This window comes from Lemur catta, chromosome 24 (genome assembly GCF_020740605.2).
Source record: "Lemur catta isolate mLemCat1 chromosome 24, mLemCat1.pri, whole genome shotgun sequence".
Lineage (NCBI taxonomy): Eukaryota > Metazoa > Chordata > Mammalia > Primates > Lemuridae > Lemur > Lemur catta.
Genome location: NC_059151.1, coordinates 5,398,467 through 5,426,064, shown reverse-complemented (window position 1 = coordinate 5,426,064; position 27,598 = coordinate 5,398,467). Strand labels below are relative to the sequence as shown.

Genomic DNA, 27,598 nt, shown 5'->3' with positions numbered 1-27,598 from the left:
AATTAGATCTAAATTATATTTTTTAACAAGCATAGAAAATATACTGGAAATAGATATGTTAAGTGTTGTTGGAGTCCTTGTTCTTTTATTATCTTTGCTTCTTTAATAGTACACCCATGTAGGAGAGGAAGACCCATCCTGAGTTCATGGCTGAGGCTCGTATAACAAAAGACAGATAAATGAAAGAAAAGCATACAAAGTTATTTAACAAATTTTATGGGACAGGGGAGCCATCATGAGAAAATAAAGACCCAAAGAAATGGTCAAATCTGTGTATTTTCATGCGAGGTTTAACGAAGAGTGGACAGTCGTGGAGAAAATATTGCATGATAGGAAAAAGGGAGTATAATCTAATAGTAATAAACTGGAAGAAATTGATCAAGGCCTGTTTGTTCAGATTCTTGTCTGTGACCCTTTGTTTTCAGAGATAAGGATGTTCCTTTCATATAGGGAGGACACGTCTCACATCAGGGTCTTATGACATGCTTCAGGGGGAATTCAGAACATGCTTCCTAAATTCTGTGACTGCCTGCTTCAGGAGAGAGGGCTAGGAGGAGCTGAGAGTGGACTTCCTGCCTCTACAATTTTCTCAGATTCCTTTAGCTTAAATTACTCAATACACCAAAGTGCCATATTTTCGGGTAGCGTGTCCTGAACCTCATTATCTGCACTGATTAATCGTAAAGGGTTATTTATTTTACTTCCCTTCCTCCATCGGACTGCTCATGAGGGAAGCCACCACAACTTCCATATAAGTGCCTGTACAACATACAGCATGATAGCCTGACCCAATGTCGGCAAAAATATTGACTGAGTGATGTTGGGTGATGGGCCTATAGGTGACCTAATCTTTAGGCTTTATTTTTCATGACGGACCTACAATACTTGTATTATCTGAAAAAAAAAAGACAAATTTTAGAAAAGTTTCTATTATGATAATGTTCTTTAGTAATCAGCCCAGTTTTCTAATGGGTGAATGGGAAGCATGTGTGATAAAATCTACATAAAGATAGAAGTAGCAACATTTTTTTTCTTTCTGAATGGAGATTATTTCCATTCTCCCAACTCCATTCCATTTTATGGTGTTTGGATTGTGTTATTCTGCCTTGTGGAAATAGAGTCTGCACAATGTTTTACCTGCATAAACAGAAATAAAATGTATTCTGTCACTCTGTCACATCCTGTGGTTTGCTTAACATGATTTGGTGTCTTGGCTCTGCTGCCCGTGGTGCTGGTCAGCTACAGATACACAAGGAACATCAGGTTTGGAGGGAAGTATTGAAATGGGAGCTGATTTTGCATTTCCCTTTTCCTCCCGCCTACTCCCCTTCAGGTGTAACTGTACTATGCCTTTGTTATTTGTACAATTTAAATGTTTTAACGCTGGGGCAAGTGACACTGCGCATGTAATATTAGTCAGCATTTTCTAAGTATGCCAAAGATATTAAAAATTTGGCAGAAAAAGTGGTGACAAAAATAAAAAGAGCATCATAGTTTCCTTCTGGCTTGCCTGAAGTGGATATATTTTAGCTATCAGTTCAAATATTTGGAAATTGTAAAATCTATCCAATTTTCTAATGACACAGCACAGGGAGTAGAAAGTTACTGAAAGGTGGGTTAGAGGCTAATTTTGCGGACTGCAAATCACATATGTAGAATTATGGATGTCTAGAAGTATGTTTATGTTCACCAGTATATGTGTATAAGATAATTTGAAAGTATTTAGAAGCAGTTAACAGCTACATAAAATAGAGCATTTGCACTTAAAGCAATTCTGATAGAATAAGAATGGAAGGAGGAAAATTTTGGTAGAATTTAGCTGGTTTCTAGGGACGGTAGAAGAGAAAACTGCCTCAGAAAAATGAGGAATGTGCCTGCAGATTTAACCCAGAGTTTGTGGGAATTTTTCTTAGAGCTGAGCAAGTTTGTGCATTTCCTTTGTGCACTGTTAGTCCTATTAATGAAGACCACCAGGTGACTGGCAGTTACCTGAGCTGAAGAAGCGTCGTGCGTGGGATCTAGAAAGTCAGGTTTAAGAAAAAGATGTCAGTGACTTAAGACCCGTGTCACATGACTCCCTCTACTTGCCGACACTGAGGCCGTGGATCAAATTTCAGCTCCAGGCGGTCCTCCCAGCCACGTGGGTTTAGCCGAATAAAAAGCAAAACCACACTTCCTAAAATGTGAGGAGCTGCGCTCAGCTTCCCGTGGGGCCCTTGGATCGGGAGCTGTTTTTCCAATGAGAGCATATCTGCTCACTGGGATTTTAGTGTTTTGCTGTCATTGTAATGTTTTCATCTGGTCTTCATCACTTCTTCCAAACACTTCCCAAGAGGATGGGGGCAGGAGCTCTCACCATCTGTGTAAGTACAGGCCTTCTTGTCTTCCGTGGCTGCTGCCAGTTTTTAGGAGAGGCCTTTGCCCTCCTTGTTTTGATGAGAACTTTGTGTAGCTTTTTTTCCCCTCCTAGGAGGGTGGGGAAGGATTTGTTCTTTGAATGCCTAACTATTCACATGGGTATTACACAGCATTTTGGGTTGACATTCAGCATTTTTGTGCTCTTGGATTTCCAAAAAAGGTGAAGGAAGATACATGCCTAGTTTATTTGACTAAGTCAGCTTGATTCAAAATAAAGTATATTCAAGTGGTTTAGACTTTCTTATTCCTAAAGAGTTAAATATGAATGTTTAATTGTAGTTACTGGAAAAATCTTGTGGCTAGCTTGAGAAAGAATTGAAATAACCATTAATTAACCTTTGTGTGTGTGTGTGTGTGTGTGTGTGTGTGTGTGTGACATTTTTCTATTTCATATTCCTATTTTTACTCGGTAACTCTAGAATTTCTGTTTTAGCATAGTTGCTGAAAGTGATGGTGGAAAAGCTTGGTTGGTATATATTTGTGAATCCTTAATCAACTGTGGAAACTCTGGGTTTTATAATACAGGAGCATCAATAAATAACACTGATATAAAATCTGTAGGAAAATGTGCATATTTCTAGGATGGAAATTCATGAATTTCTAAATTCTGGTGCTTGTACAAAACCTTTTCAAATAATCAAATATTGTCAATTATATAATTTAGAGAATGCTATAATTTATATTTTTATTTCACTGTATAGAAAATGCATATATTTATATGTGAACTACATATATTTATATTTCAAGTTGATATTGTTGGGGGGGGCATTTTATTTGTCCATAGAGGTGTACTAAATACTAAATGAGAAATATCTTCCTTTATTATTACCTTAACTACTCATTAACTGTTCACTTGTTTTTTGTTGTTGGGTGTTTTTTTTGAGTTTCAGAAAGAGCTGCAGTTTGTTGTAGGTGTGATGTGTGATGACATCTTTAAATATCCAGAAATATCTGGGCAATTTTTGACACATAGACACTGAATGGTCACCAGATGGAGGACCATCCATCCCCACAGACTGCATTTTCTTAGTAAAGCTGCAGGATGACTTCCTTGTTTGAGAACTTTTCAGCATCCTGGGGGTCAGGCTGTCTGTCTTCCTCTTAGCCCTGAGGCTTATAGCATCTGGGTATTCAGGTGATTATCTTTTTATCACTCCAAACAGTTTCCTTCTGATCTTTGTATTTTGTTACAAGGACAAGTGTTCTGTTTTTCTAGCTTTGTAAAAGAAAAATACAGAACAGAAAATGTGTAAAATGAGGCAGCAGATTGACCTATTTGTCTTGCAGATTTGTAGTCATCTCTGATTGTCTTACTTCTTGCCCTTGGCCTGCAATACATTGATCTCTACCTTGATTGAAATACACTTTGACTCGTGTGAAACTTCATGATTTTCCTTGATCTATATCCAAAACATGGACAAAATTTCGTTTAAGGTTGACATAAAAATCACAGTTTAAGACACTACTCTGATAGACGACTCTCTTCTCTGATAGTTAATCCTGCCTGGTTATTTGATGAGATTCCTAGTGAGGTCTCAAGACCACTGCATTTCTTTTGGAAAGAAGTTTCTTTAGTCAGGTGAGGAAATTCCAGAGAGAGACCTTCCTAGTGCTCAGGAAATGAAAGATCCAGAGAGACAGGTTGGGCGAATATTAACTACAGTCCTAATGTATGCAATTCAAAATCAAATTGAAATTATAAGGATCCTACTCAACATAATGATTGCAGAATTAACTACTTGTGTGTAATTGCCTTATTGTCATATATAGCATTTATCATAGTTTGTTACTATAATTGTATACCAGCTGCACTATAACATTAAATCTAAATCAAGGAGAGGAACATAGACCTAGAACAAGATGAAACTGTATTTTATTAGTTCTGTGACTTTTACCAAATTACTTAACTTGGTTTTGTTTCCTTAACTCTAGATTAGAGGTAATGTTTCTACTCTTAGGATACTGTAATAACTAAATGGTAGTCACTTAGTAATATTTACGCTTTGATTAGTTGCTACATTCATTCTCAAAGTTTCCCCTAGTTCTGCTGCCTCTGTCCGCCAGTAAAATTGTTTACATTTTGCCATTTTTCTTTTCAGTGTTTGGATTTTACTAACACACATTTGTAACATTTAGATAAGATACATGCTTAAAAAAATGTTCTCTTCCTTGGGATGGATACAGATTTTTATTAAAAGGAAGAAATAAACGTGGAATTTTCCTTGTTAGTAACCTGAGTCAATTGAATATAAGTTTCATTTTTTTTATTTATATATAGTCTTGTTGAAAATTTTTAAATTGTGACTACCTAAAATGTTGCTATTTTGAAGACGGGGCATTTTGAACCTCAGTGAGAAATTGATTTTATGTGCCAAAAAAATTACTGAGATATATACAGAGCCAATGAAGTCAGAGAAATAAAATGTTCACTCCACATTTGTAATTTTTCTTCTGATTCTTTAAAGCTGCCTTAAAATGACATCTAGGTTAAGTTTTCATCTCTAAAAATATCCCATTGTTTGGGGGTCTGCATGGGGTTTTGATGTTCTTAAAAATGTTTTGTTTTCCTGTTAACCAGGTACTTCGGAGTCACGCCCCTTGGTTACTGTAGTAATAGCTCTTAGATACTGCAGTGTATTGCTCCCTCTCTGAGCCACACTTAAGTTATGGCTTTAGGTTTCTCATTATTTTCTGCCCTTTTTAACCATTATATCAGTCTGTGACTTTCATAACATTGAGCAACACGTGAGAGATGTTAAAGATTTTTATTTGAGTTGAAGTAAAAATAAGCAAAGACCACTACTATTTGTCTCCAAACGTTTACATTTTGATTCAGGTGCGTGGGGTGTAACCATGCAACCTCCTGTGGTAAATATGACTGACTGCTCTTTTTTCTTACTCCCTTTTAAGCAAAGTAAAGCAGCAGTTCGGCTGAAAGAAGACATGAAAAAGATAGTGGCGGTGCCATTGAATGAACAGAGGGATTGTACCTATAAGAAATTATTTGGGGTCAGTCTTCAAGAGCTTCAGCGGCAGGGGCTCACTGAGAATGGTATTCCAGCTGTTGTGTGGAACATAGTGGAATACTTGACGCAGCATGGTAAGTTAAGGCATGTTTTCGTTCTGTTTGTTTTTATAGTTCTTGCATACAGGGAGTTTGTATGAATTATTTTATGATGCATGATTAGAATGTCTTCTAAAACACCTTAATTAGAATATCAAATTATTGTGTAATGTGTTATACTTTTCCCTTAGAAAAGGACATTACTGCTTGACAATACTATCTTGTCAACATTATCTTGGGAATACTAATTTGATTAACAACACAGCCATCACTTTAAGTATTTAGATTTCTAGTTTGGAATGTTTTCTAGTTTTAATTCCTTAAATACACTTAAAATACACTGTTCTAATAGTGAGTTCTCTTGATTAATTAGGTTTCAACTGATAGTCATTCATTTTTAATGTAATTGAATAATTTCTGGGTATCTCTTTGAGCTGAGACCAATCATGAACGTCACTGAATGCCTTGATGGTCTTCAGACACTCAGTAGGGGTTACTAAAAAATTATGATGCTTACCCTACTATTGGGTGTCATTTATTTTTAGAGTGACAAAATGAAGCATGTTAAGCATTTGGAGCATAATATAGTACATTGCTCCATAAAAGGTAAATTATATCTCTTAGTTATTGAGAGCTTTGTTAGCCCACAGCTTTTCGATGATTTTATTTAAAAGAAACCATAAACCTGGATAATTTGAGAGAATGCCTCCATATCCCTCTCATCCTTTTGGAGCTAGGGTGGTGTGATGGAGAACTCTAAACTACATAATAAATATCAATAAACTTTAATAGATTTGGGAGGGAAACATTCTGAGGGAAAAGCTTGGAATTTTTATCATTTCTGTGCTAAAATAAGAATGGACTCATTTCAGAATATAAAATTTTTAGGGATTTTAAAATATAAAACTTGAGACTTCAAATAAATTCTGTACAGTAGTTTTCCTTTATCCATGGTTTTGCTTTCCAGAGTTTGTTATATATAGTTGACCAAGGTCCAAAAATATTAAATGGAAAATTCTAGAAATAAATACTTCCTAAGCTTAAAGTTGCATGTTGTTCCAGGTAGCATGATGAAATCTCACTGTCCCCACTCAGGATGTGACTTATCCTTTTGTCCAGCATATCCACGTGTACAGGTCACCTGCCCATTAATCACTTAGTCTTGGTCTCAGTTCTCAGATTGACCGTCTTGGTATGCCAGTGCCTTGTGTGCAAGTGACCCTTATGTTACTTAATAATGGCTCCAAAGTGCAACCATAGTGATGCTGGCAGTTCGGTTATGCCAAAGAGAAGCCAAAAAGTACTTCCTTTAAGTGAAAAGTTGAAAGTTCTTGACTTAGTAAGGAAAGAAAAAAACTCTAATGCTGAGGTTGCTAAGATCTATGGTGAGAACGAATCTCTCTATGAAATTATGAACAGTACATTGTTACAATTCTATTTTATCATTAGTTGTTAATTTCTTACTGTGCCAAATTTATAAGTTCTAGAAAAAACCAGTATATGTAGAGTTTGGTACTGTCTGAGGTTTCGGACGTCCACTGGGGCTCTTGCAGCGTGTCCTGTGTGGATAAGGGGGAACCACTACTGTACTTCGTCAGTTTGTGACATTCCCCCCGCCAATAAGGACTCCTCATTGGAAATGAGTGAGAAGCACTGATCATGTGCTGCTTTTTGGGAACATGTATCACCTTTTGACAGGGACTGTATGGTAGATGGTTCATTCCTCAAGAAGGTCAGGTGTTCGTGTTAATCGGAAAAAAAAAAAAAAAATCTGTCTGCTCTGGTTACCAGGTATGTAGATGACAAAATGATATTTTGTTCTGAAAACTGAAGAGCCAAACTTGTTTTCTTACCTCGAAGGATTTATCTCCTTATTTTGGAAGGAAAATAAGCTACGGAAGTGCCAAATTTTTAGAAAACAGCTGTGGGTTTATTGAAATACTTTAAACAGTTAAACATGAAAGATGTTATACATAACACCGCAGGAACGTGGAAGCCTGGCCTACAAAATCTTGAAGCCAGATGTTATTAGGTTAGAGCTTTGACAGGACTCATTTACATATCCAGTATTGAGTAAAACTGCATCCCGCTGAGTGAGATACAAGTGGATCTCTGGGTAATTAATCTGTTAAATAGTGTTCATTTTCATGCCCAACTGTGACTACCTAAAATAATAATTTGGTTTTGGCATAATCAGCGTTCCTTTCCCCAAGATTAATTGAATAATAGTCTCTTGATTTTACTCTTAGATAAAAATCTTTTACACTTTTAATTTTTAAAATTGTGTATATTTTTGAATAGTTAATAAACTTATGTGGTTCAAAATATGAGTGAACTCTGAAAAGTCTCTCCCTCCAAACCTTGTCTCCTGACCTTTATTTCCCCTCTCCAGAACAGTATTACTATACTAGTATTTTCTGGTATCTTCTTAAAAAGATATTTCATGCAACTGTAAGCATATATGTATGTATTCTTTTTTCACTTTTAACACAAATATAGTATACTATGCATGGGGTTCTGAATGTTTTTAAAAAAATCATTTAGTGTATTTTGGAGATCCTTCCGTATTACATAAAGAGCTTTATTCATTTTTAATTTTCTTTTCCTCTGCATATTGTTCTACTGTGTGTGTGTATCACTTCTTTAAGCAGTCCCATACTCATGGGCATTGAATTGTTTCTAGTCTTCTGTTTACAATGATTCCATAACTAACCCTTAACTTGTGTCATTGCAAGCACATATAACTACAGACTAACTTTCTAGAAGTGGGCTGCTGGGTCAAAGGATATGTACATTTGTAATGAGCTCTATAGGAGGTGAACCGGTTTATATTCATACCATCGATGTGTGAGAATTTTGGCAAAATTTGAATTGGGGTTATAGGTTTTCTTCTGCCCCTCCTTAGCCTACTCTTAGTTATATTTTAATAGGTATATTCAGGTAATGCAAACTAAACATTTTAGTGGGTTCAGTCAGGTATTCTTAATTGGAGATGTGACATGGAATCGCTAGTGGAGTCTTTCCAGAATACACACGCATTGGCCACACCCCATGATGGGGCACACTGAAGTAGCGCCTGGCACCTACATTTTGAAAGGCTATATAGTTAATTTCCATGTATACAACCAGACCACCCCTTCTTCTATGTGAAACTATTATGTTAATAAACCAAAGAACCTGTGTAAGTTTGAAGGGTGGTATAATGTTCAATATATTTAGTTGTAGTTTTTTCAAGTCAAATAATTATGTACACCTGTGATTTTGGTCATACTTTACAGTTTTTATAACTCAGACAATAACAACTTCACATGAAGGAAAGCTATTATTATAATGGAATTTTAGGACAAAGTATTTATCAAAGCCTGTATGAAGGCCCTTAAACTGACTTTTGGCTTTTTCCTTTAAAATATATAGTATAACTTATAAGGCATATCATTTTAAAACTATTTTGAAATAACCTTGCTGACAGTGTTCATAGATTTCTTCTCAAGGTGAAGGTACCTGAGTTATGCTGTTTCAAATAGTGTAGGAGTCTCAAGCCACCACCAGGTGTCAGCATGCGCTTACGTATTGTCACATACTTCCTGAGCCAAAGTGTGCTATTAGGCAAACTCTGACTTCTGGTATATTTAGTTTCTAATGATAAATATTCATACTATTTTGAAAGAAATATTGCAGTGAACAAAAAAGTAGCTGTCAGTTGTGTAGACATTAACTTGCCTAATTTTTCTTTGTTTCTAAGCCACTATCAAGTTGCTGTTTTGTGACAATTAGCACAATGTATCTCCTGAATTCAAATATAACTGGAACTCTGAAATGTACAAGAGTAATTCTACTTCATGAAACCATCTAAATATCTTCTTTTTCTGAACATTTCTATTATAGCCATAACTTTCTAAAATTTTAGAGTAGGAAAATTCAAAGGTTATGTCGTCTGCTTACCTTCATATGGGCACTGCATATATTTTTGCATCATGAAGGTGCTTTTAAAAACCATATGGATTCTTTTTCCCAGAATGTGATATATACCCATGTCCAGGAGTAAACTTCCCCTGGTTGAATATTCCTAAGTATCGTAAGAGTTGTTTTGGGTGGGAGATATTCCTGAGGGAAGAGAGTTGCTCAGTAAATGGAATGGAGGCAGAAAAAAATGGTTGAGAAGCATTAAATTCAATGACTTCCATTTATACCTTATCTGTCTGCTATTAATAGTATGGTCCAGTGGGATCCAGGAGGCTTGAGGATCCCAGTTCTTGGAGCTGGGTAGTTATTTTGGAATTGCTGGAAGTATATTTATTTAAGGGAAGGTTCAAAAAAACTTTGTTGGAAAAGAAAGCCTAAGGTCAAAGCTAGAAAAACATCATATGAAATCATATCCAAGGGGCATTTGCTTGGCCAAAAACAGAAGGCAAGGTTAGGGTAAGGAGCTGGGTAAATATAGGAGCAGGACACAAAATTCTAGATTTTCAAGATTTGAGCTTTGACCAGAGGCAGAATGCTAGCTGACTGATACCTGGATAAGTGTCTGAAGTTAACGATGAACTTTTATGTCACAGAGGGAAACAGACCTTGAATGAAGACTTTTAATGACAGCTGAAATCTCCCAATAGTACCTGATATTCTGCAGAATTTAAGGGAATGACATATCACATTAGTTATCCATTGCTGTGTAACAAATTATCCCAAAGCATAGTGGATTAAAACAATTATTATTACTATCTCACAGTTACTGTGGGTCAGGAATCTGGGAATGGCTTAGTTGCATCCTCTGTCTTAGGGTCTTTGACAAGGCTGCAATCGTGTTATCAGCCAAGACTTCAGTTATATCAGGACTCGAAAGGCAGACAGGGGAAAGATTCCCTGGCAAATTCATTCATGCAGTTGTTGGCAGGATTAAGTTACTTTTAGACTGTTGACCTGAGGTTTTCAGTTACTCGCTGGTGTTGGCCAGAGACCACCCTTAGTTCATTGCCCATGGTCCTTTCTGTAGGGCAGCTAATAAAGTAAATACAGCGGCTGTTTCATTGGAGTGAGCAAGCCAGAGAGAGAAAGAGAACAAGCATGATGGATTGTCACAGTTTTTATAACTTGATCTCAGACGTGACATCACATTTGCTGTATTCTGTTGTTAGAAGCAAGTCACTAGGTCCAGTCCACACTCGATGGAAGGGGATTACATGGGTGTGATACTGAGAGGTTGGGGATCGTGGGGACTATTTTGGAAGCTGCCTACCAAACATACTGACTGGTATCTCTTCTGATTAGATGGTGCCCTGACCATAGTGGTTGTTAAATACTTTTCATATCATCCTTGGGCTCATAATGTTTGTCAGCATTAGAGCTGAAATTAATATCAACTTTTTGATTGTTTTCTGAAACAGGGTCTCATTCTGTTGCCCAGGTTACAGTGCAGTGGCATCATAACAGCTCACTGCAACCTCAAACTCATGGGCTCAAGCCATCTTCTTGCCTCACCCTCCCCAGTAGCTAGTACTACAGGTGTGAACCACCATGCCTGGATAATTGTTTTTATTTTTTCTAGAGAAGGGGGGTCTTGCTATATTGCCCAGGCTAGCCTCCAACTTCTGGCCTCAGGTGATCCTCCTGCCCCGGCCTCCCGAAGTGCTAGGATTACAGCCCTGAGCCAACTTCACCCAGCACATACCAACTTTTGATATTGATGTTCTTCATGGCCAAATAATATGTATATGTGGAAGAACACAAACATCTTACCAGACTGCAAACTCTGTAAAGATAATGATAGTGTTTGGATATTTTTCTCACGATTTTTTTTTTTTTTTAGTACCTAACATAGTGCCAGGTGCTCATTACATATTAGTTGAACTAAAGAGTTCATAAAATATTTTATCAAGTTATAAAATGAAATTAGCTTTCCTCTTTTGCTTTAAAAAGAGCAATACAATTACCAGATAAGAGAAAGATGCAGAGGCTGTGATATTAACAATCACCTCCCAGAAAATTCTGATAGACTTCAATGCTTATGTCATTGCTAACATTCACCATTAGACTCTCAAAAGAAGAGTGTCAGGTTAAGTTCTTGGCCTACTCTTAGGAGTATTGTTTCCTACACCTTCAGAGCCCTCCACTGCCTGACACAGTTGCTCATGCGGTGTACTGTGTCCTTAAACCCAACATACTGAGCTGGAAATCATTATCTTCTGCCCTAAACCAGCTACTCCCCCCATCCCCACCCCCTCACCTTATCTTTTACCATGTTTATTTCCTGGATTTCTATTTTTCAAACCTTAAGGTTACCCTTTTACCAAGTCATGTTTATTCTTCGGTTTTTACTACTTTTCCACCATAATCTCAGTCTTTATTGCCTTGCAATAGAAGATAGTCTCCCTAAGGCAAGCTCTTTGCCCTCTCCATTCTCCACTTCTGAACTAGCTGAGTTTTCCTTAAACCCTGATTGTATTGTCTTTTCCCCCACTTCATGCTCCAGTGAGATAGTCTTCACTCTTTAGCTTGGCATTCTTAGGCCCTGTCCCATTTCTTCCATTATATTACCTGTTGGTCTTTGACCTGAACAGCCCACATTTTCATCTGCCTACCTTTCTTTGTGCTATCCTGTTTCTATTTCTCAATTCAGATTTTTTTGGTTCTCTGTCAAGGATAGATCAAGGTTTTGTATGTCCAGATGCTTAATTCTTTGAAACCTTTTTAAGAAAAAGAATACAACATTAAGAATACAGAATTAGCACCATTTATTGAATAAGAATTCTTGTCCCGATGGGGGGTGGGTGGAGGCGATGGGGGTATAACTACACGATGTGTACAATGCGCACTGTCTGGGGAATGGACACGCTTGAAGCTCTGACTCGGGGATGGGCGGTTACATGGGCAATATATATAACCTGAACTTTTGTACCCCCATAATAAGCTGAAATTAAAAAAAAAAAAAAGAATACAGAATTAGGAACAGAGCTTAGAAAGGGCCCAAGAAAATGATGAAACCTACAGCTTAAGCTACATTAGGTTCATACTACATCAGCCCCAGCCCTTCTGTTTTGCTTATGCTTTAGCCAAAGTATACCTCCTCCAGGAAGCCTTCTCTGCTAACCTCAGCTGACACTTACATGGATTCTCAATTGACTTAAGGATCTAGTCTTATACCGCTCTATAGTCTCCTGCAGTCTTACATTTTGAATTTTGTGATTACTGAAGAAATATTGCTTATTTCTTAAACTGTTACAAAGGTAATCACATATAGTTGAGAAGTTTCTTACATACATGTCATATTTTAAAATAGTTGTTCACGAAATGCTAACCTACTATTAGAGCCCAGGGTAAGTTTCTGTTATGTACTGTGATGATACAAATTAAATTCTTTGTGTAGGACTGTATGTTCTATGTTTATATATGGCATAGGCCTTATTTTTAGAGGTCAGCTTTTGTAACAATCGTATGATCTTTTTAGTTGATATGTAGTGGGTATGAAAACTGATTGTTCTAAGAAAACATTTTTACAAAATGCAAAAATCTTCCAGTGATTGATAATTACACTATTCAGAGAAACCTGTGCTGAGATTTCTTTACTCCTGTTGTTGTTATTCTTTAGATCTTGTGTCTGTCTGTGAGAAACCTCTGTTTTCTGTGTCCGCTTTGCTGTTCCAGGACTCACGCAGGAAGGCCTTTTTAGAGTGAATGGGAACATGAAGGTGGTGGAACAGCTTCGGCTGAAGTTCGAGCACGGGCAGCCTGTGGAGCTGGGGACAGATGGTGACATCTGCTCAGCAGCCAGCCTGTTGAAGCTCTTCCTGCGGGAGCTGCCGGATGGGGTGATCACCTCGGCCTTACACCCTCGATTCATTCAGCTCTTTCAGGGTCAGTATGGTGAATCCTTTTAGGAGTTTAAAACAATTTTATCTTCCAGGGAAAAGCTTTTAAATACTTAAAAGTTAAATATGAAAATAAGCTCTTAAATACTTATGGTCTTTCCGTAACTACCACCTTGCCATTTTACTCTGGACCCTCATCTCCTACCTAAAATAACACTAAACTGAGTGTGAACTACCATTATTAAATGGAGTTTCTGAGACCACTGGCATACGAATACTTCAGCATTACAATATTGAAAAGCCCTGATGCTTTTGGGTCAAAGCAATTCTTTTCTGACTAGTGACTGCCATGGAAGGAATGAGAAGAGGAATAATTTAGAAAGTATTAGAGAATAATTTAGAAAATATTAATTAGATTGTGATTGGTTAGTGACCTTTGAGACTGAAAGCTCTCTAGTGTGCTTGCTTTTTCTCATAAGCAAGATTGAGTCCTAAAATAATTGTCTTCGTTTTGTGAGGTACAAATTGATGGATGAAGTGATTTTATATGAAGGAATTCCTTTTTTAAGTGTAATGATTATGGGCATAAACATTACTGAGTTCTCCTTCCTAAGTATGGTAAGAGAAAAATTGTTTATCCTTGAAGAGCTCTTTCTTTCCCTATTTTTCCCAAATCAAAGAGGAAAGGGAAAAATATATTTCTAAGAGTACTAGTTGCCAGATTAGGGAATGTTACTTAAGCTGGGCGTGGTGGTGTACACCTGTAGTCCCAGCTGTAGTCTCACGCTCCCAGCTTGAGTTCAGAAGTTCAAGACCAGCCTGGGAAACAATGTAGCGAGACCCTGTCTCTTTTTTTTTTTTTTTTTTTTTTTTAATTATAAAAAAGGGGAAGCCACATTCCTGTACAGCAGTGGTGTAAATATTCGCATGTAGTAAAGAATAAGATACCTGAGAAGGCAAGCGAGGATGAGGAAGAAGGTGCCAGAAATATTTTATTCCACGAAAGACCATTTTCAAATATTAGGTAAAGGGCCCAGCGAGGTGGCTCACGCCTGTAATCCTAGCACTCTGGGAGGCCGAGGCGGGAGGATCGCTCAAGATCAGGAGTTCGAGACCAGCCTGAGCAAGAACGACACCCCATCTCTACTAGAAATATAGAAAGAAATTAACCGGACAACTAAAAATATATATAGAAAAAATTAGCCAGGCATGGTGGCACATGCCTGTAGTCCCAGCTACTCGGGAGGCTGAGGCAGGAGGATTGCTTGAGCCCAGGAGTTTGAGGTTGCTGTGAGCTAGGCTGACGCCATGGCACTCACTCTAGCCCGGGCAACAGAATGAGACTCTGTCTCAAAAAACAAACAAAAAAAAAAAACCAAAAACAAATACTAGGTAAAGGTGGTGGGGTTGTGTTGGAAAATTACGCTTATCACCCACACTGGGCTTCCACTAGGGAGGGAGACCCATCGGTGACTCCCCAAGGCCCTTGTGTCAGCAGGGCCTTCTCGCCTGGCCCCTTCTCACTCCTCGGCGGCCCCTGGCTTCACCAGGTGGTTCTTTAGAAAATTACCCACATCTGGTTTCTTTCTTCAGAGTCCCCATCTGGTCCTAAGGAAACACATGCCCGTCCTTGCCAAGTTCTTAAAATATGGAGGTCGGTCCCAGGGCAGAGCCTGTTTCTTTGTGCTGCGAGCCAGGACACCCTAGCCAGCCTGTCTGTGTGAGACTCTTTCGGATGTCTCGGACTCTTTCAGGAGTTTTAGGCTGTTCAAACTCCCCACGTGGTTATCTGATGCCCCCTCACTTGGCTTGGGGAAAGAGTCAGGGGAAACATTTTATTTCTCCAACAACTCTCCCTGCAAACAAATTCTTACTCTCTAATCTTTAACTTCAAATTTTAAGTTTCATGTTTCTGCTTCAGCGTCCTCGAAGGAGGTGACAGATGGGTGGCCCAAGGCGTCCAGACCTGTTTCTGGTCTCCCCTTAACAAGTTCTGTGTAGCTAACCTAGCACCTCTTCTTAGAATGGGTGGGCCTATCACAACCTTTGTTTTTTGTATTTGGGGCCTCAGCCCCAAGTTGTGTCAGTTTTCTAGGCCTGTCCTAACAAAGTACCACAGACTGGGTGGCTTAAAGAAGAGACATTTATCTTCTCACAGTTCTGGAAGCGGGAAGTCCGAGATCAAGGTGCCGGCAGTGTTGGTTTCTGGGGAGGCTTTTCTCCTTGTCCTGCAGATGGTCACCTTCTTGGCGTGTCCTCACGTGGCCTATATCTTCTGTGTCTCTGCCTTTTCTTACAAGGACACCAGTCCTATTGCATTAGGATCCCACCCTTATGACTTCATTTAACCTTAATTTGTCTCTTTAAAGGCCCTAAATACATTCTGAGGCACCAGAGGTTAGAGCTTCAACATACGAATTTTAGAGGAACACAATTCAATCCGTAACAGTGGGGCAACGGGAAAAATTATTGTTTTGTTTGTAATCTGATTTGGCCACTTTATTTTTCAAAAAATGATTTTAGTTTTTTGAAAAATGCGTGACATAATCATAGATAAAATTAGAAAATGATTAAATATTATATTGGAAATAGTGATACAACATGGAAGCAAAAGTTACAGAACAACTTGTTCTGGTTTATCTACAGTGCTTTTGGTTTCTATGTCATTAAGTGACATTTGGTAAGTGACATGTTTGAGGCTTGTTAATCCCGGTGTCCTCTCTTAGACAGTCTAATTGAAGTGTGAAAGACTACTTGCTATTTTGGTTCCTCTCTGTGTAAGAGGCACATGTTAGCTGCATCTGGTCAGCCATTTTGGCCCCAGGTCTGTACTTTCTATTTTTATAATCTCAGGTGTGTTTTAGAAACAGGTATGAATTGTAAGTGATAAAAAAGATGGCAGAATAGGATTCATTTAATTTAGGATTAACTAGAAATGTCTTTATTTGAATGTTCAATATTGAAAAATTCTTCTATAGTTATTTCTATCTTGTAATTGAATATTTTTATTGTTATTTGATGACTTGGAATAGATAAGTCCATCTTTTTTTTTTTTTTTTTTTTTTTTTTAGTACCCTCTATATCAGCGGTCCCCAACCTTTTGGGCACCAGGAACTGGTTTCATGGAAGACAATTTTTCCATTGGGGGGGTGAGTAGGGGGAGCTCAGGCGGTGAGGCAAGTCATGGGGACTGGTTGTAAATACAATGAAGCTTTGCTCACTCGCCGCTCACCTCCCGCTGTGTGGCCTGGTTCCTAAGTTTCATGGAAGACGATTTTTCCATGGCCAGGGGATGGGAGAGTGCTCAGGTGCTGATGTGTGGCCCAGTTCCTAATAGGCCATGACCAGAACTGGGCCTCGGCCCAGGGCTTGGGGACCACAGTTCTATACAGATACTGGATATACAAAGAAATAAAAGATCACACATCTTAATTTCAAGGAGTGTGTGATTTAATCGAGGAGGTAGAATTTGTGTTCTGTAAATTCTACAACAGTTTTTCAAATGAGCAATACGAATGTCCAGTCAATGGTAACTGGGTGGGGAGCAGGGTGTGGTATCCCAGCAAACTTCCCGTTGAAAGTTTGCTGAAATATCAACTCACAATTAAGGTTGATTAATAATAAGAAGAGGTTTATTTACTGTGTGCACGAGGAGGATCACAGAGTGGTTACCCAATATCCTGATGGGATCCAGATATTTTTATTTTTATACCCTCCTTTTAAGGGGAGAGAGAGATAGAGATGAGGAATATAGGTAATTCTGTTTAGAGGCAATAAGTGGTTGGTTGCTAGGGAGGATGAATGGCTGGGGGAAACATAGTGACTTGAAAAATAACCTGAGAGACAGGTATTATGTTTAAAATGATTTGGGCCAGGTCTGGTTGCATTCTTGATTTTCTTTCCTGCAATATAGTGAGATATAACAGGGAAGAAAAGGGAAGCTGATTGTTCTTTTGATGGGTCTGTCTGATTATGTGGGTAGAGGGAAAGCCCATTCCAAGGGCCTGTTGATCTGTAAGGGGCTTTAATACAAAATACTCTTTATACCGAGGAGTGATATTCTCGGGTGAAATTTCCTGAGCTCCTTCATAACTAACAAGGGAAGAAGGAAATCAGTCTGGGTTAGGATGGTCAGAATACATTTTATAGAACAAGTAAGATTGGAGTACATAAGAGGAACCAGGATGGAGAGGAAAACCTTGTAGGTGAGGAAAGAGCATGAGCAGAAACACTAAGAATCGTCTGACAAAGCTATCCTGTAGCTGAGAGAGATTTGCAAAAGATATGATCGAAAAAGTAAATTGAGACCAGATGGTATAGGGTCTTGAATATTTGTCTAAGGAATGTGTATTTATCTATAATAAATTTTTTGAAGAAATAGTTCGTATGATAGATGCAGTATGTTAGGCAGTGCTGTGTAAGGTAGTTGGATGGGAAGATGCTGGGTGTAGGGGGAATATCTAGAAGATTAACAGCAATCTAGGTCATGGTCCTAGGACCTGTCTAAGGTAAAGAGTTGGCAATGGAATTTTAAAAACTGTGGTAAATATACATAACATAATGCTTACCATTTTAATCATTTTTAAGTAAAATTCAGTGGCATTAAGTACATTTGTAGTGTTCTGCAACCGTTGCCACTATCCATTGCCAAAGCTTGCTGTCTCATCGTTCAAAATAGAAACTGGTAATGGGATTTTAAAGGAAGGTTATGGGAAGAAAAAAACAAGTCTCAGGACCCCAAAACTCACTATGCCAAAGGGAGAACTGAGTCTGGGGACTTGACATTGCGAGTACTGCCATATCTCTGATGAGACCCCAGAGCCATATATGGTGGCAGACGGCCAGTTTGTCAGACTGTTGTGAATTCGTGCTAATAAATCAGGAAGAAAGTTTTTTCTTTTTCCATTTCAGAATATTAAGGGGGTGCAAACATTTTGGTTACATATATTGCCTTTGCACTACCCAAGCCAGAGCTACAGCGTGCCCATCCCCCAGACGGTGCACTCTGCACCCATTAGTCGTGAATGGGATCCAGGAAGAAAGTTTTGAGGCAAGGTTGTAGTAGCACCAGGGAGAGCACCTTGCAAAGTTGATGCTTAGACAAGGCCTGGAGCAACTATTATTCTTTTGTTGTCAGTAATTCGAATCTTCTCTTTTCCATCATACCCAGGGTGGGGGCTTTACATTTTAAAGTGCTTCAGCTTGTCAGACCTGATCTTTTGTCCTGAAAGGAAGAGACAGTCTTCAGCTTTCTAGGAACCTTCTGTGGCTGATACAGCTTCTCTACCTCCAGGTGAATTTGGGATTTATTCGAAAGGCTCAGGTGCTGTGAAACTTGGTGGTGTCGATCTTAAATGATGAGATTCACAAAATACGATTAAGTATAGAGTTTATTCGAGTACAAAGCTTGAGAATAGCCACCTGGGAAACACAGACTCCAAAGGAATAGGGTCAGTGCTCCAAAGTGGAAAAGTTAAAGTTTCTCTTATATAGGCAGAGACAGAGTTTAGCAGGTTTACAACATTTTTCATACCAGGTCAGTATATACCGTATATACGTTATAGCGATTTGTTTGATTACAGCTTGCTATAGCAAGCCCAAGGAAGATTGCTTTAACATTCCCTAAGGGGAATCTTATTTCTGGCACCTTCCAATATTTTCTAATCTACAGTACAGGAATAAGGAAGGGAGTTAATCTATAATCGGAGAAGCAGAAGTTGAAGCTGCATGCTAGCTACGTGACTGAGACCACGTAGTCACATTCCTGTCAAGGCTCAAATAATGTAAAGTTCCAACAGCTTTCAGGTTGAATTATTTAATTTCACAGTAGGATCTGATGATCGTGTAGGAGCTTTAGTAAGTGCCTTCCTCAGAGATCTAGCTGTTTGTTTGTTGGGAGTGAGTCATTAATCTGGTCTGTATTCAAGGGAAGGGGAATTAGGCTCTATCTTTCAAAAGGAGATGTGTCAAGCTTTGTGGACATTTTTAAGCCACCACACTTAGTTTCCCTGTTAAATGGAGATAATAGTGGGGTCTGCTTCCTGAGATTATTGTGGATATTCAAAGAATTTATACATGTAAAGCACTTAGAACAATACCAGTCATATAATATTTAAAAAATGCCAACCAGTGCTTCTCAACTATGACAGCCCATAAGAATTGCCTGGGAAGCTTAGAAAAATCCCAGAGATCTAGTCACACTACAGGCTTATTAAATCCTCATCTGTGGGGATGGGACATGGGCATCCATATTTTAAATGTAATCTCCTTTCCCTGTGCTTATGTCCCAATTCGTCCTCAGGCTTCACTCCTGCCCCTTGCTTTGTTGGTTATAAAAAGACAAGCCGTTTAGTGTGGTTCCCTCCATTTTTTTCACCTTCAAGCTTAAAATTGGTCTCTTTACCCTTTCTCTATTCTAACTTCCCTGTCTCTTAAAAAATTACAAGGAGTTACAGAAGAATAAATGCAATTACCTGCCTCATGATTAGGAAGGAGAAGGAAAAGGAAAAAAAAATATTGGTTTCAACTTGGAGTTAAGATGAAGACTTTAAAATTCTTGCCCAAATTAATCGAAACTCTACTTGAACTTTTAAGTGTTGGTTGAGTTGATAAATAACACAAGATGGATTAAACCTGCTATCAATTCTTTTGGGAATATTTTTGGATTGGCTACCGATTATCAATAATTTTTATTTTTTATATAATTTTAATAAAGTTTAAATCTGCAAATATATATTGCATGTTATATATAGCATAGGTCTTTTTTTTTGTATTAAGTCTGTGACTGATAAATTGCTTTTCAATTGTTAAATTGCAGTGAAGGCATTAGGTTTGGTATTTTATTGCTCACATTGAAAATGAGGATACTTCTGCCAACGAGTTCACAGTTTTGTTAGGAAAATACAACATATACACAAGGAGCCAAGATACACAGAATAAAGTGGGGTTGAGGGAGAGAGGAGTCAGAATTTCTAAGTCAGATGATCAGAAGAGTTTTAAGGAAAAGGAAGGTAGTACTTGAGGTGGGCTTTGGAGGACCGGTAGAATGCCCACAGGTGATGTGCTGTTTAGGCGGAGAGGTTGCATGAACAAAGGCATTCTGAAAGCATAGGCGTGTGATTGAACAGTGAGTGTAGTGTGTGTGTGATGGGGTGAGGGTAATATAATTGGATTTGGTGATCTTTCGGTAAAATTATTAATTAAATACTAAAGTAGCACATTCCTAAGTTATTACCCTCAATAAAATTCAACATCTTCAATGGACATATTTTTCTCTGTTTAAAGAAATATTCCTATTAATATATAATTCCATAAAAAATAAAATAGATTTCTAAAGAAAACCAGATCTCCTACCACACCCTTTGGTACTCCTCAGTTCTTTCCCAAAAGAACCCAGTTTTAACTGGCTTAGCTGTGCTTTTGGTATTTGCCTCCATTTAATAATATACTTAATAGCGGTATATCTTGATTGCTCACTTTTGAACATTATCTCATCAGTTCTGCTTGTGAAATATATAGAATTAGCTCTGTTACGTGTTCATTTATTCCAAACAGTTTCTTCTAATATTGTCATATCACAATTTTAGTTAAATTTATAACTACTGTTTGACTTGTTTTAACTATAAAAGGGTATGTTTGTGTGAGATATTTCTTGATACTAATATTTGTCTTATATCTTCCCTGACATTATTTTCTATAAACCTATCTTCGGGTTTTGTTTTGTTTTTTTTTTTTCAAACTGTTCCAGTAGCTCTACTGTTAACTATTTTTTTTCAAAATTATCAAATAATTTATCAATTTTTTTTCCCAAGAAGAATTTCCCAGAGTCCTTTTTATTTGCTCCCACCAGGATTGGTTGTGAATACCATCCTGAGTTTTTCCTTGTGAATCTTTTTCCTGGACCTTCTATTTCCTGGAGTCTTTTCATTTCTATCCATTGTGTTAAGTATTCGGTAAGTGCCTTCAACTTGGAAAATATTTTCTTTTGGTCTTGGAAATTTTCTTGTACTACCCTCCCTATATTACATATAATTCCTTTAAAAATTTCTTATTGCTTTTAATTGTTTACTATGAAATTTTCTCATTTATTTCCCAGCAAATTTGTTTTTTAAATTGTAGCTTTATTTTTAATATCCAAAATATTCTTGTTTTCTGTTCCTTTTACGAAGCGCCCTATTCTTCTGTATTTTGTTTTTGTTTTGAGACAGGGTCTTGCTCTATCACCCAGGCTAGAGTGCAGTGGTGTCATCATAGCTCACTGCAACCTCAAACTCCTGGGCTGAGGCAATCCTAGTAGCTGGGACTACAGGCACATGCCACCACACTTGGTTAATTTTTTTATTTTTTCTAGAGATTGGGTCTCGCTATTGCTCAGGCTGGTCTTGCACTCCTGAGCTCAAGCAATCCCCCTACCCCAGCCTCCCAGAGTGCTAGGATTACAGGTGTGAGCCACCACTTGTGGCCATGGGCTTGTTCTTATTGCTTAAGTTTTTCTTTTCTCTCTGTGATCTGTGGGTTTTCTTTTTGTGTCTCTTTATTCAAACACATAGTGATTTGTAGCTGTTCCGATTTAAGAAAAATATTTTGTAAAGGAGACTGGGGGTTTGTCTCTTGGTGTACTTCATTTTGGAAGGATTAGATAGTACAGCGGGGGAAATCTAGCTGTTTCGTTTGGGGATCCCCAAATGTCAGTATGTGAACATATTTTTCTCTTCATTTGCTGAGTTTTTTAAGAGCAGGACTAGGAGGGAGGTAGGAAGTGTGCTTGCTCATGGGCTTATTACTTCTTAGCAGACTTCCACTAATCTTACATTTTCAACTATGTTTCTCACTCTAGCCCTTAGCTATCTCCGGGTTCCCAGAATCCTTGGGTTATTACCCACAGACTAAGCCTGAGAGCTTGCTTGCCTGGGTGCGGATGTGCTGGAGGACACCCTAAGTCTGACGGGCTTTGAAACATTGTTTTCAGTCACTTGCATCCACTTCCAAATGTCTTTAAAATCTCATCTCATTCTGTCTTCTCTGCTGTTCTTTTTTTGTCCTTTGGGACTTACACTTTTAATGCATTATTTTACTGTGATTTCTGTGAAGCCTTGGGAAGAAGACTAGACAAACACAAATGGTCAATCTGTCTCTTTAAGTGGAAATTTGCCCTTTTTTTACTCCCCACCCCATACTTGATTTTAAACAGGACAGAATTTTATAATAGCAGCTGTGCAAACAGTATCTGAGAGATAAGTGCCTGTGAGTTTTAGCTTATGAGCATTTCATAATGTAGACAGCAACTATTAATACTTTTCTTAAGAAGACCACCCTAATGATAGGGGCATTTTAATCATTACCATGGCTTAATTGTAAAGAAATTTAATTTAATAAACTAGCTCATGCCTGAGCCTTGAGTTTCTTTCCTCATTACACAAAGAATTCACTAGGTAACTTGGAGGCAAGCCTCTCTTTTATCCATACTAGTATAATGCTGTTTGTGTTGTTTGAGGTTAGCTGTGGTTTTGCCTTGCAGATTTTAAAGGACCATGTGAATAAATGCTGGCTAAATGATGGTTAGTAAGTGTCATTCCTTGAATAGCGTGAGCTCCATAGGAAACATATGACGTATTTCCTCCCGGAGGTTAATTCCTTCCCGAGAAGCTTCTTTTCTATGGAAATTATTCAACCTTCACAAATCTGTTTCTGTGACAATCAGAATCATATTAAACTCCAAGTTTTAGTTCTTTCCATTTTCAATGTTTGCTATTTAGGTTTTCTATAAGCAATGCCAAATGTATAAACTATTTTTTTTTTTGTAAAGACCTAAACCCAAAGCAAAATTAAAGGGTTGACATTTACCTATCTGCCCAAGACGCCAATAGGATATGCAAAGCCTCCACTGGAATAAATTGGAAATGTGGTGCCAGGAAGCCCAGGTTTGGATACGCTTTGGCAGCATTTCGGTTCGCCTGCCTGCCTTCGTCCGGATCCCTGTGACAGGAAGAACCTCGTCTGTATTTATAGGCGCCCATGGCCTCTGAGACTATAGGTCCTGATGACAGGCGATCCTTTCTTTGCTGACTACAAGTGTGCACCTGCATTTTCCTTATAATGGCCTTCAGCTCTGTGAGATGATAAGTAGTGGGTGGGGCTGTGCACACCTGGAAAGAGAAGCCGTGACCAAGCACATTGTTCCGTGTAAGAACAGCTCGTCTGGAAGTCCGTGAGTGCACGTGTGCACGTGCATATACACAGTCGCTAGAATTCCTCATGTAACTCATCTTTTAGGCTGTTCTCTTTATCCTTGAGGGCTTATTCCTTTTAAAAACATTTTTATTGTCATTTTAGTGGGGTTATTAATAGGAAAAGTATATACTCATCTTCAACTGAAATAATAACGTCATCTTTAACTGAAAGATCTCTGATGTTCTTGATTTTTGATACATAAATTACCTACCATGAAACGGACCCTGTTAAAGTATACCGTTCAGTGGTTTTTAGTATATTCGCAGAGTGCAAACATCACCAGAGTTTAAATGTGGAACGTTTCTGTGACCCCAGACAGCAACCCGGTGCCTATTACCAGTCCCCTTCCCATTCCTCCCTCCTCCCACCACCCCCAGGCCTAGGCACACACTAATCTACTTTGTATCTGTATCGATTTGCTTATTATGAACATTTCATAGAAATGGAATCACAAATATGTGGTCTTTTATGACTGGCTTCTTTGACCCAGCATAATGTTTCAAGGTTCATCCTTGTTGTAGCATTTATTATATAAGTACTTCATTCCTCTTTATGGCTAGTTAATATTCTTTTGTATGAATATACCACATTTTATTTATCCATTTAGCTGCTAGCGGACATTTGGGTCATTTCCACTTTTTTGCTATTTTGAACATTACTAGTTTTTTTGCCAAGGTAATGCTTTCATTTCTCTTGAGCATCTACCTAGTAATAGCATTGCTGGGTCATATGGTAACTTTATATTTTAACATTTTGAAGAACTGTTTTTTTAGGATAGCTGTACTATTTTATATTCCCATCATGCAATGAATGAAAATTTTAATTTCACCAGCAATGAATGAAAATTTTAATTTCTTCATATCCTTGCCAACACATATTTATGTCTTGTCTTTTTTATTTTAGCCATCCTCGTAATAAAGGCAATAGAATTTTATAATAACAGAAAGATTATAGGCTTGATAAAGAAAAATAGAGCAGATAACTATCAGCTCCAAGGCCAAGAAGATAATGTCTATTTGGGAATTTTGGAATGAATCATTGTGACCTGCGTTAAACCCTTAGTAAATTCTTTGTTTTTTGTTTTTTTTTTTACTAATGCTTTTATGCTAGAAGAGGAGAAGACATAAGTTATTCAAATGAGTTATTTAAATAAGTACAATAAGTTATTTAAAAAACATAAACCTTGTATTAATAGACTATCAACCCACATAAATACTGAAAATTGGTTTAACGAACATCAATTTGAAGGAATGCCAAATGATTAGCTTGTTAGCCACCTACAGCTCTGCCCTAACTCTACTAAGCTGTGTGTTGAACACCTGCTTTATTGAGCCCATGGAAATAACCAGCCTTTTACAATGAGTCCATAAACAATTTGAGGCCCTTGTGAGAGAAAGGGGGCACATATGAAATAGACTTAACTCTGGGCTTGATGTTTTAACTCAGATGACACGAAGGCTACTTACAGGCCATTTACAGCTGAGTATTTAATCACCATTGCCTAGGAAAAAATAACTGGTGTTAGTATGATTTCAACTGAAACTACGTACTTATTGTACTTTGCCCATTTAATATGGCACTATACTTATAGAGAAAGCCAAGCTTTACTAGCTGGGATATTGCCCACATTGTTCAAGATTATCATATTATATTGTGGGAGGTTCCCTTTCCTATATGCTATGATTGCTTTTCCCGGTCTCCTTTGTACTTACATTCTCATACAAACAGGTTCTTCACCTGTTCAATGTTTAAATGCTAACATCTAGCGTAGATATGAGCTTTGAATTTTGAAATTTAGTTAGCATATTTTATATTTTTCTTATAATTTTATTTGTGCCACCTGCTCCCACTGATAAGCATTCAGCACCCAGTAAATAAATACCCGTAAAATAAATTCACTGAGCGACTGTTTAGGCATTATCAGGAGTTTGTTTTGGGATACAGAACTGAAATGTAAAATACCACCTAATTCTTCATTCTTTCTGCAGGCCTTTGTTCTTGCTTGAACATGCAGGTTCTTTCTGGGAGCCAGGAGTGTCAGTGTAGATGTTGGCTAATTTGGCAGTAAATATACCTGTGCATTTCGCAGACTCTAATCAGAATGATAGGATAGGTAATTTCATTGAAAATATCTAAGAGACTGTAATTTATTAATTTTTATTAGTTATTTTATCATCCTGTCCTTTGAGAAATTTGTGTGAGGCCTTTGAGAACCTTGTCACAGTCATGGGTTGTGAGAGATCTGTAAAAATATAACCTTTCCTATTGCATAGGAAAACACCAATTCTATTAATTGTAAGATGAAATTATATTGTCTACATAAGCTTCTCATCTTTCTAAAGAAGTGGTTCCACTCCTGGGAAATGAAAAGCAGAGGTAAAATGCAGTCTGTGCCAGGTGCGGTGGCTCATACCTGTAATCCTAGCACTCTGGGAGCCCAAGACGGGGAGGATCGCTCGAGGTCAGGAGTTCGAGACCAGCTTGAGCAAGAACGAGACCCCGTCTCTACTAAAAATAGAAAGAAATTATATGGAGAACTAAAAATATATATAGAAAAAATTAGCCGGGCATGGTGGTGCATGCCTGAGGTCCCAGCTACTCGGGAGGCTGAGGCAGGAAGATTGCTTGAGCCCAGGAGTCTGAGGTTGCTGTGAGCGAGGCTGACGCCACGGCACTCACTCTAGCCCGGGCAACAGAGCGAGACTGTCTCAAAAAAATAAATAAATAAAAATAACCCACTCTGATCCAGTGAGCAGGCATTTATGATTTTTCACATTGTTCTGTAAATGTATATTTAGAAAGAAGTATAATGTTTTGTTTATTCTCACAGTTTATACCATTTTTGTGCCCATTCTTATAGGTTTTTATTAAAATGTTTTCCCACAAACCCCTAGAACCTAAGAAGCTATAGTTTATCACAAATGAATTAAGATTGTCACCCCCCCAGACACACTCCACAATGTTGCTTATTTATTGATTGATTCAGGGAACATTTCTTCCATGTTTGCATGTATCAGATACTGCGTTAGGTGCTGTGATGATCATAGCTACCTCTGGAAGAGTACGCTGATCAAACCATGTGCTCTGAGGGTCAGACTGCTTGGATTTGAATTGTGCCTCGGCGATTTGGTAGCGAGGTGAATGCGCACAAGTAAATCAACCTCTCTCTTCCAGTCTGGTCCTCTCTAACTGGGGATGTATTCAATTCCTGTTGCTACCTTAACAGATTACCATGAATTTAGTGGCTCAAAACAATACAAATTTATTCCCTCATTGTTCTGTGGGTGAGAAGTACGTGAGCTCAGCTGGTTCTTTTACTCACAAGGCCAAAATCGAGGTGACAGCCTAGGCTTTTGTCTGACAGCTCTTGTCCGACTGCTCTGGGGGAGAATCTACTGCCAGACCCATTCAGATTCCTGGCAGAATTCAGCTCCGTGCGGTTTTAAGACTGAGATCCCTGTTTCTTTGCCGGCTTCTCAACTTCTAGAGACTGCTCACACTCTCAGGTTTGTGACCTCTCTTCATCAGCTCATTATCCTATCTAATACTTTACCAAAGTTTCATAAATATTCTTGTTAGGCTTAATGAGAGAGGGCGTAAAGCTACTTCAATAAATCTGGCACCCTGAGGCTAAACATGTTGGTTGTTTTAACGGCTGACCTTCTCATGGCTCTGAGATATATCACGATAGAGGTTAGCATTTTGCCAGTTTTTTTTTATTTTTCTCTCTCCTTGGGTCTAAGATTAGAAGTAGAATATAACTTTGTGGCCATTGAAAAGTCCAGGCATGTGACAAACAACTAGGATAAATGTCAAGATTAGTGTTAGGTGCCATCCCGTGATACATCCTATGATACAGGTGCAGCATTGCTGATTATGATCATAATCTTTTTTTAAGGAGAGCAAATATTTGTCACATGGTTCGGTGTTTGCTACTTAACCTGGAACAAAAGTGTGGTACAGTCTTCCAAGTGCTGATTTCTCTGTACACTATGTACCCTATGCTAGTTGAATGTTTGCATTTTAGCTTGAGGTATGAGTCAGATTTAGCCAACAACAAATGAAAGCTCTCAAGAAAACCTGA

General features: G+C 38.1%; 1 protein-coding gene across 4 annotated transcripts in view; it reads left to right on the top strand.

Annotated features, from left to right (window-relative positions):
• Positions 1–2,105: 2,105 nt before the first annotated feature.
• Positions 2,106–27,598, top strand: part of FAM13A (family with sequence similarity 13 member A) — a 180,172-nt gene continuing 154,679 nt past the window's right edge. For 2 of the 4 annotated variants that reach the window (XM_045536820.1, XM_045536829.1), the window contains exons 1-3: positions 2,106–2,363; positions 5,329–5,518; positions 13,121–13,330. In XM_045536820.1, the coding sequence (XP_045392776.1) occupies positions 2,289–2,363; positions 5,329–5,518; positions 13,121–13,330 (475 nt within the window). In that variant the 5' untranslated portion in view covers positions 2,106–2,288. The remainder of the gene's footprint in view (positions 2,364–5,328; positions 5,519–13,120; positions 13,331–27,598) is intronic. The other 2 variants (XM_045536823.1, XM_045536821.1) reach the window with 2 other exon arrangements.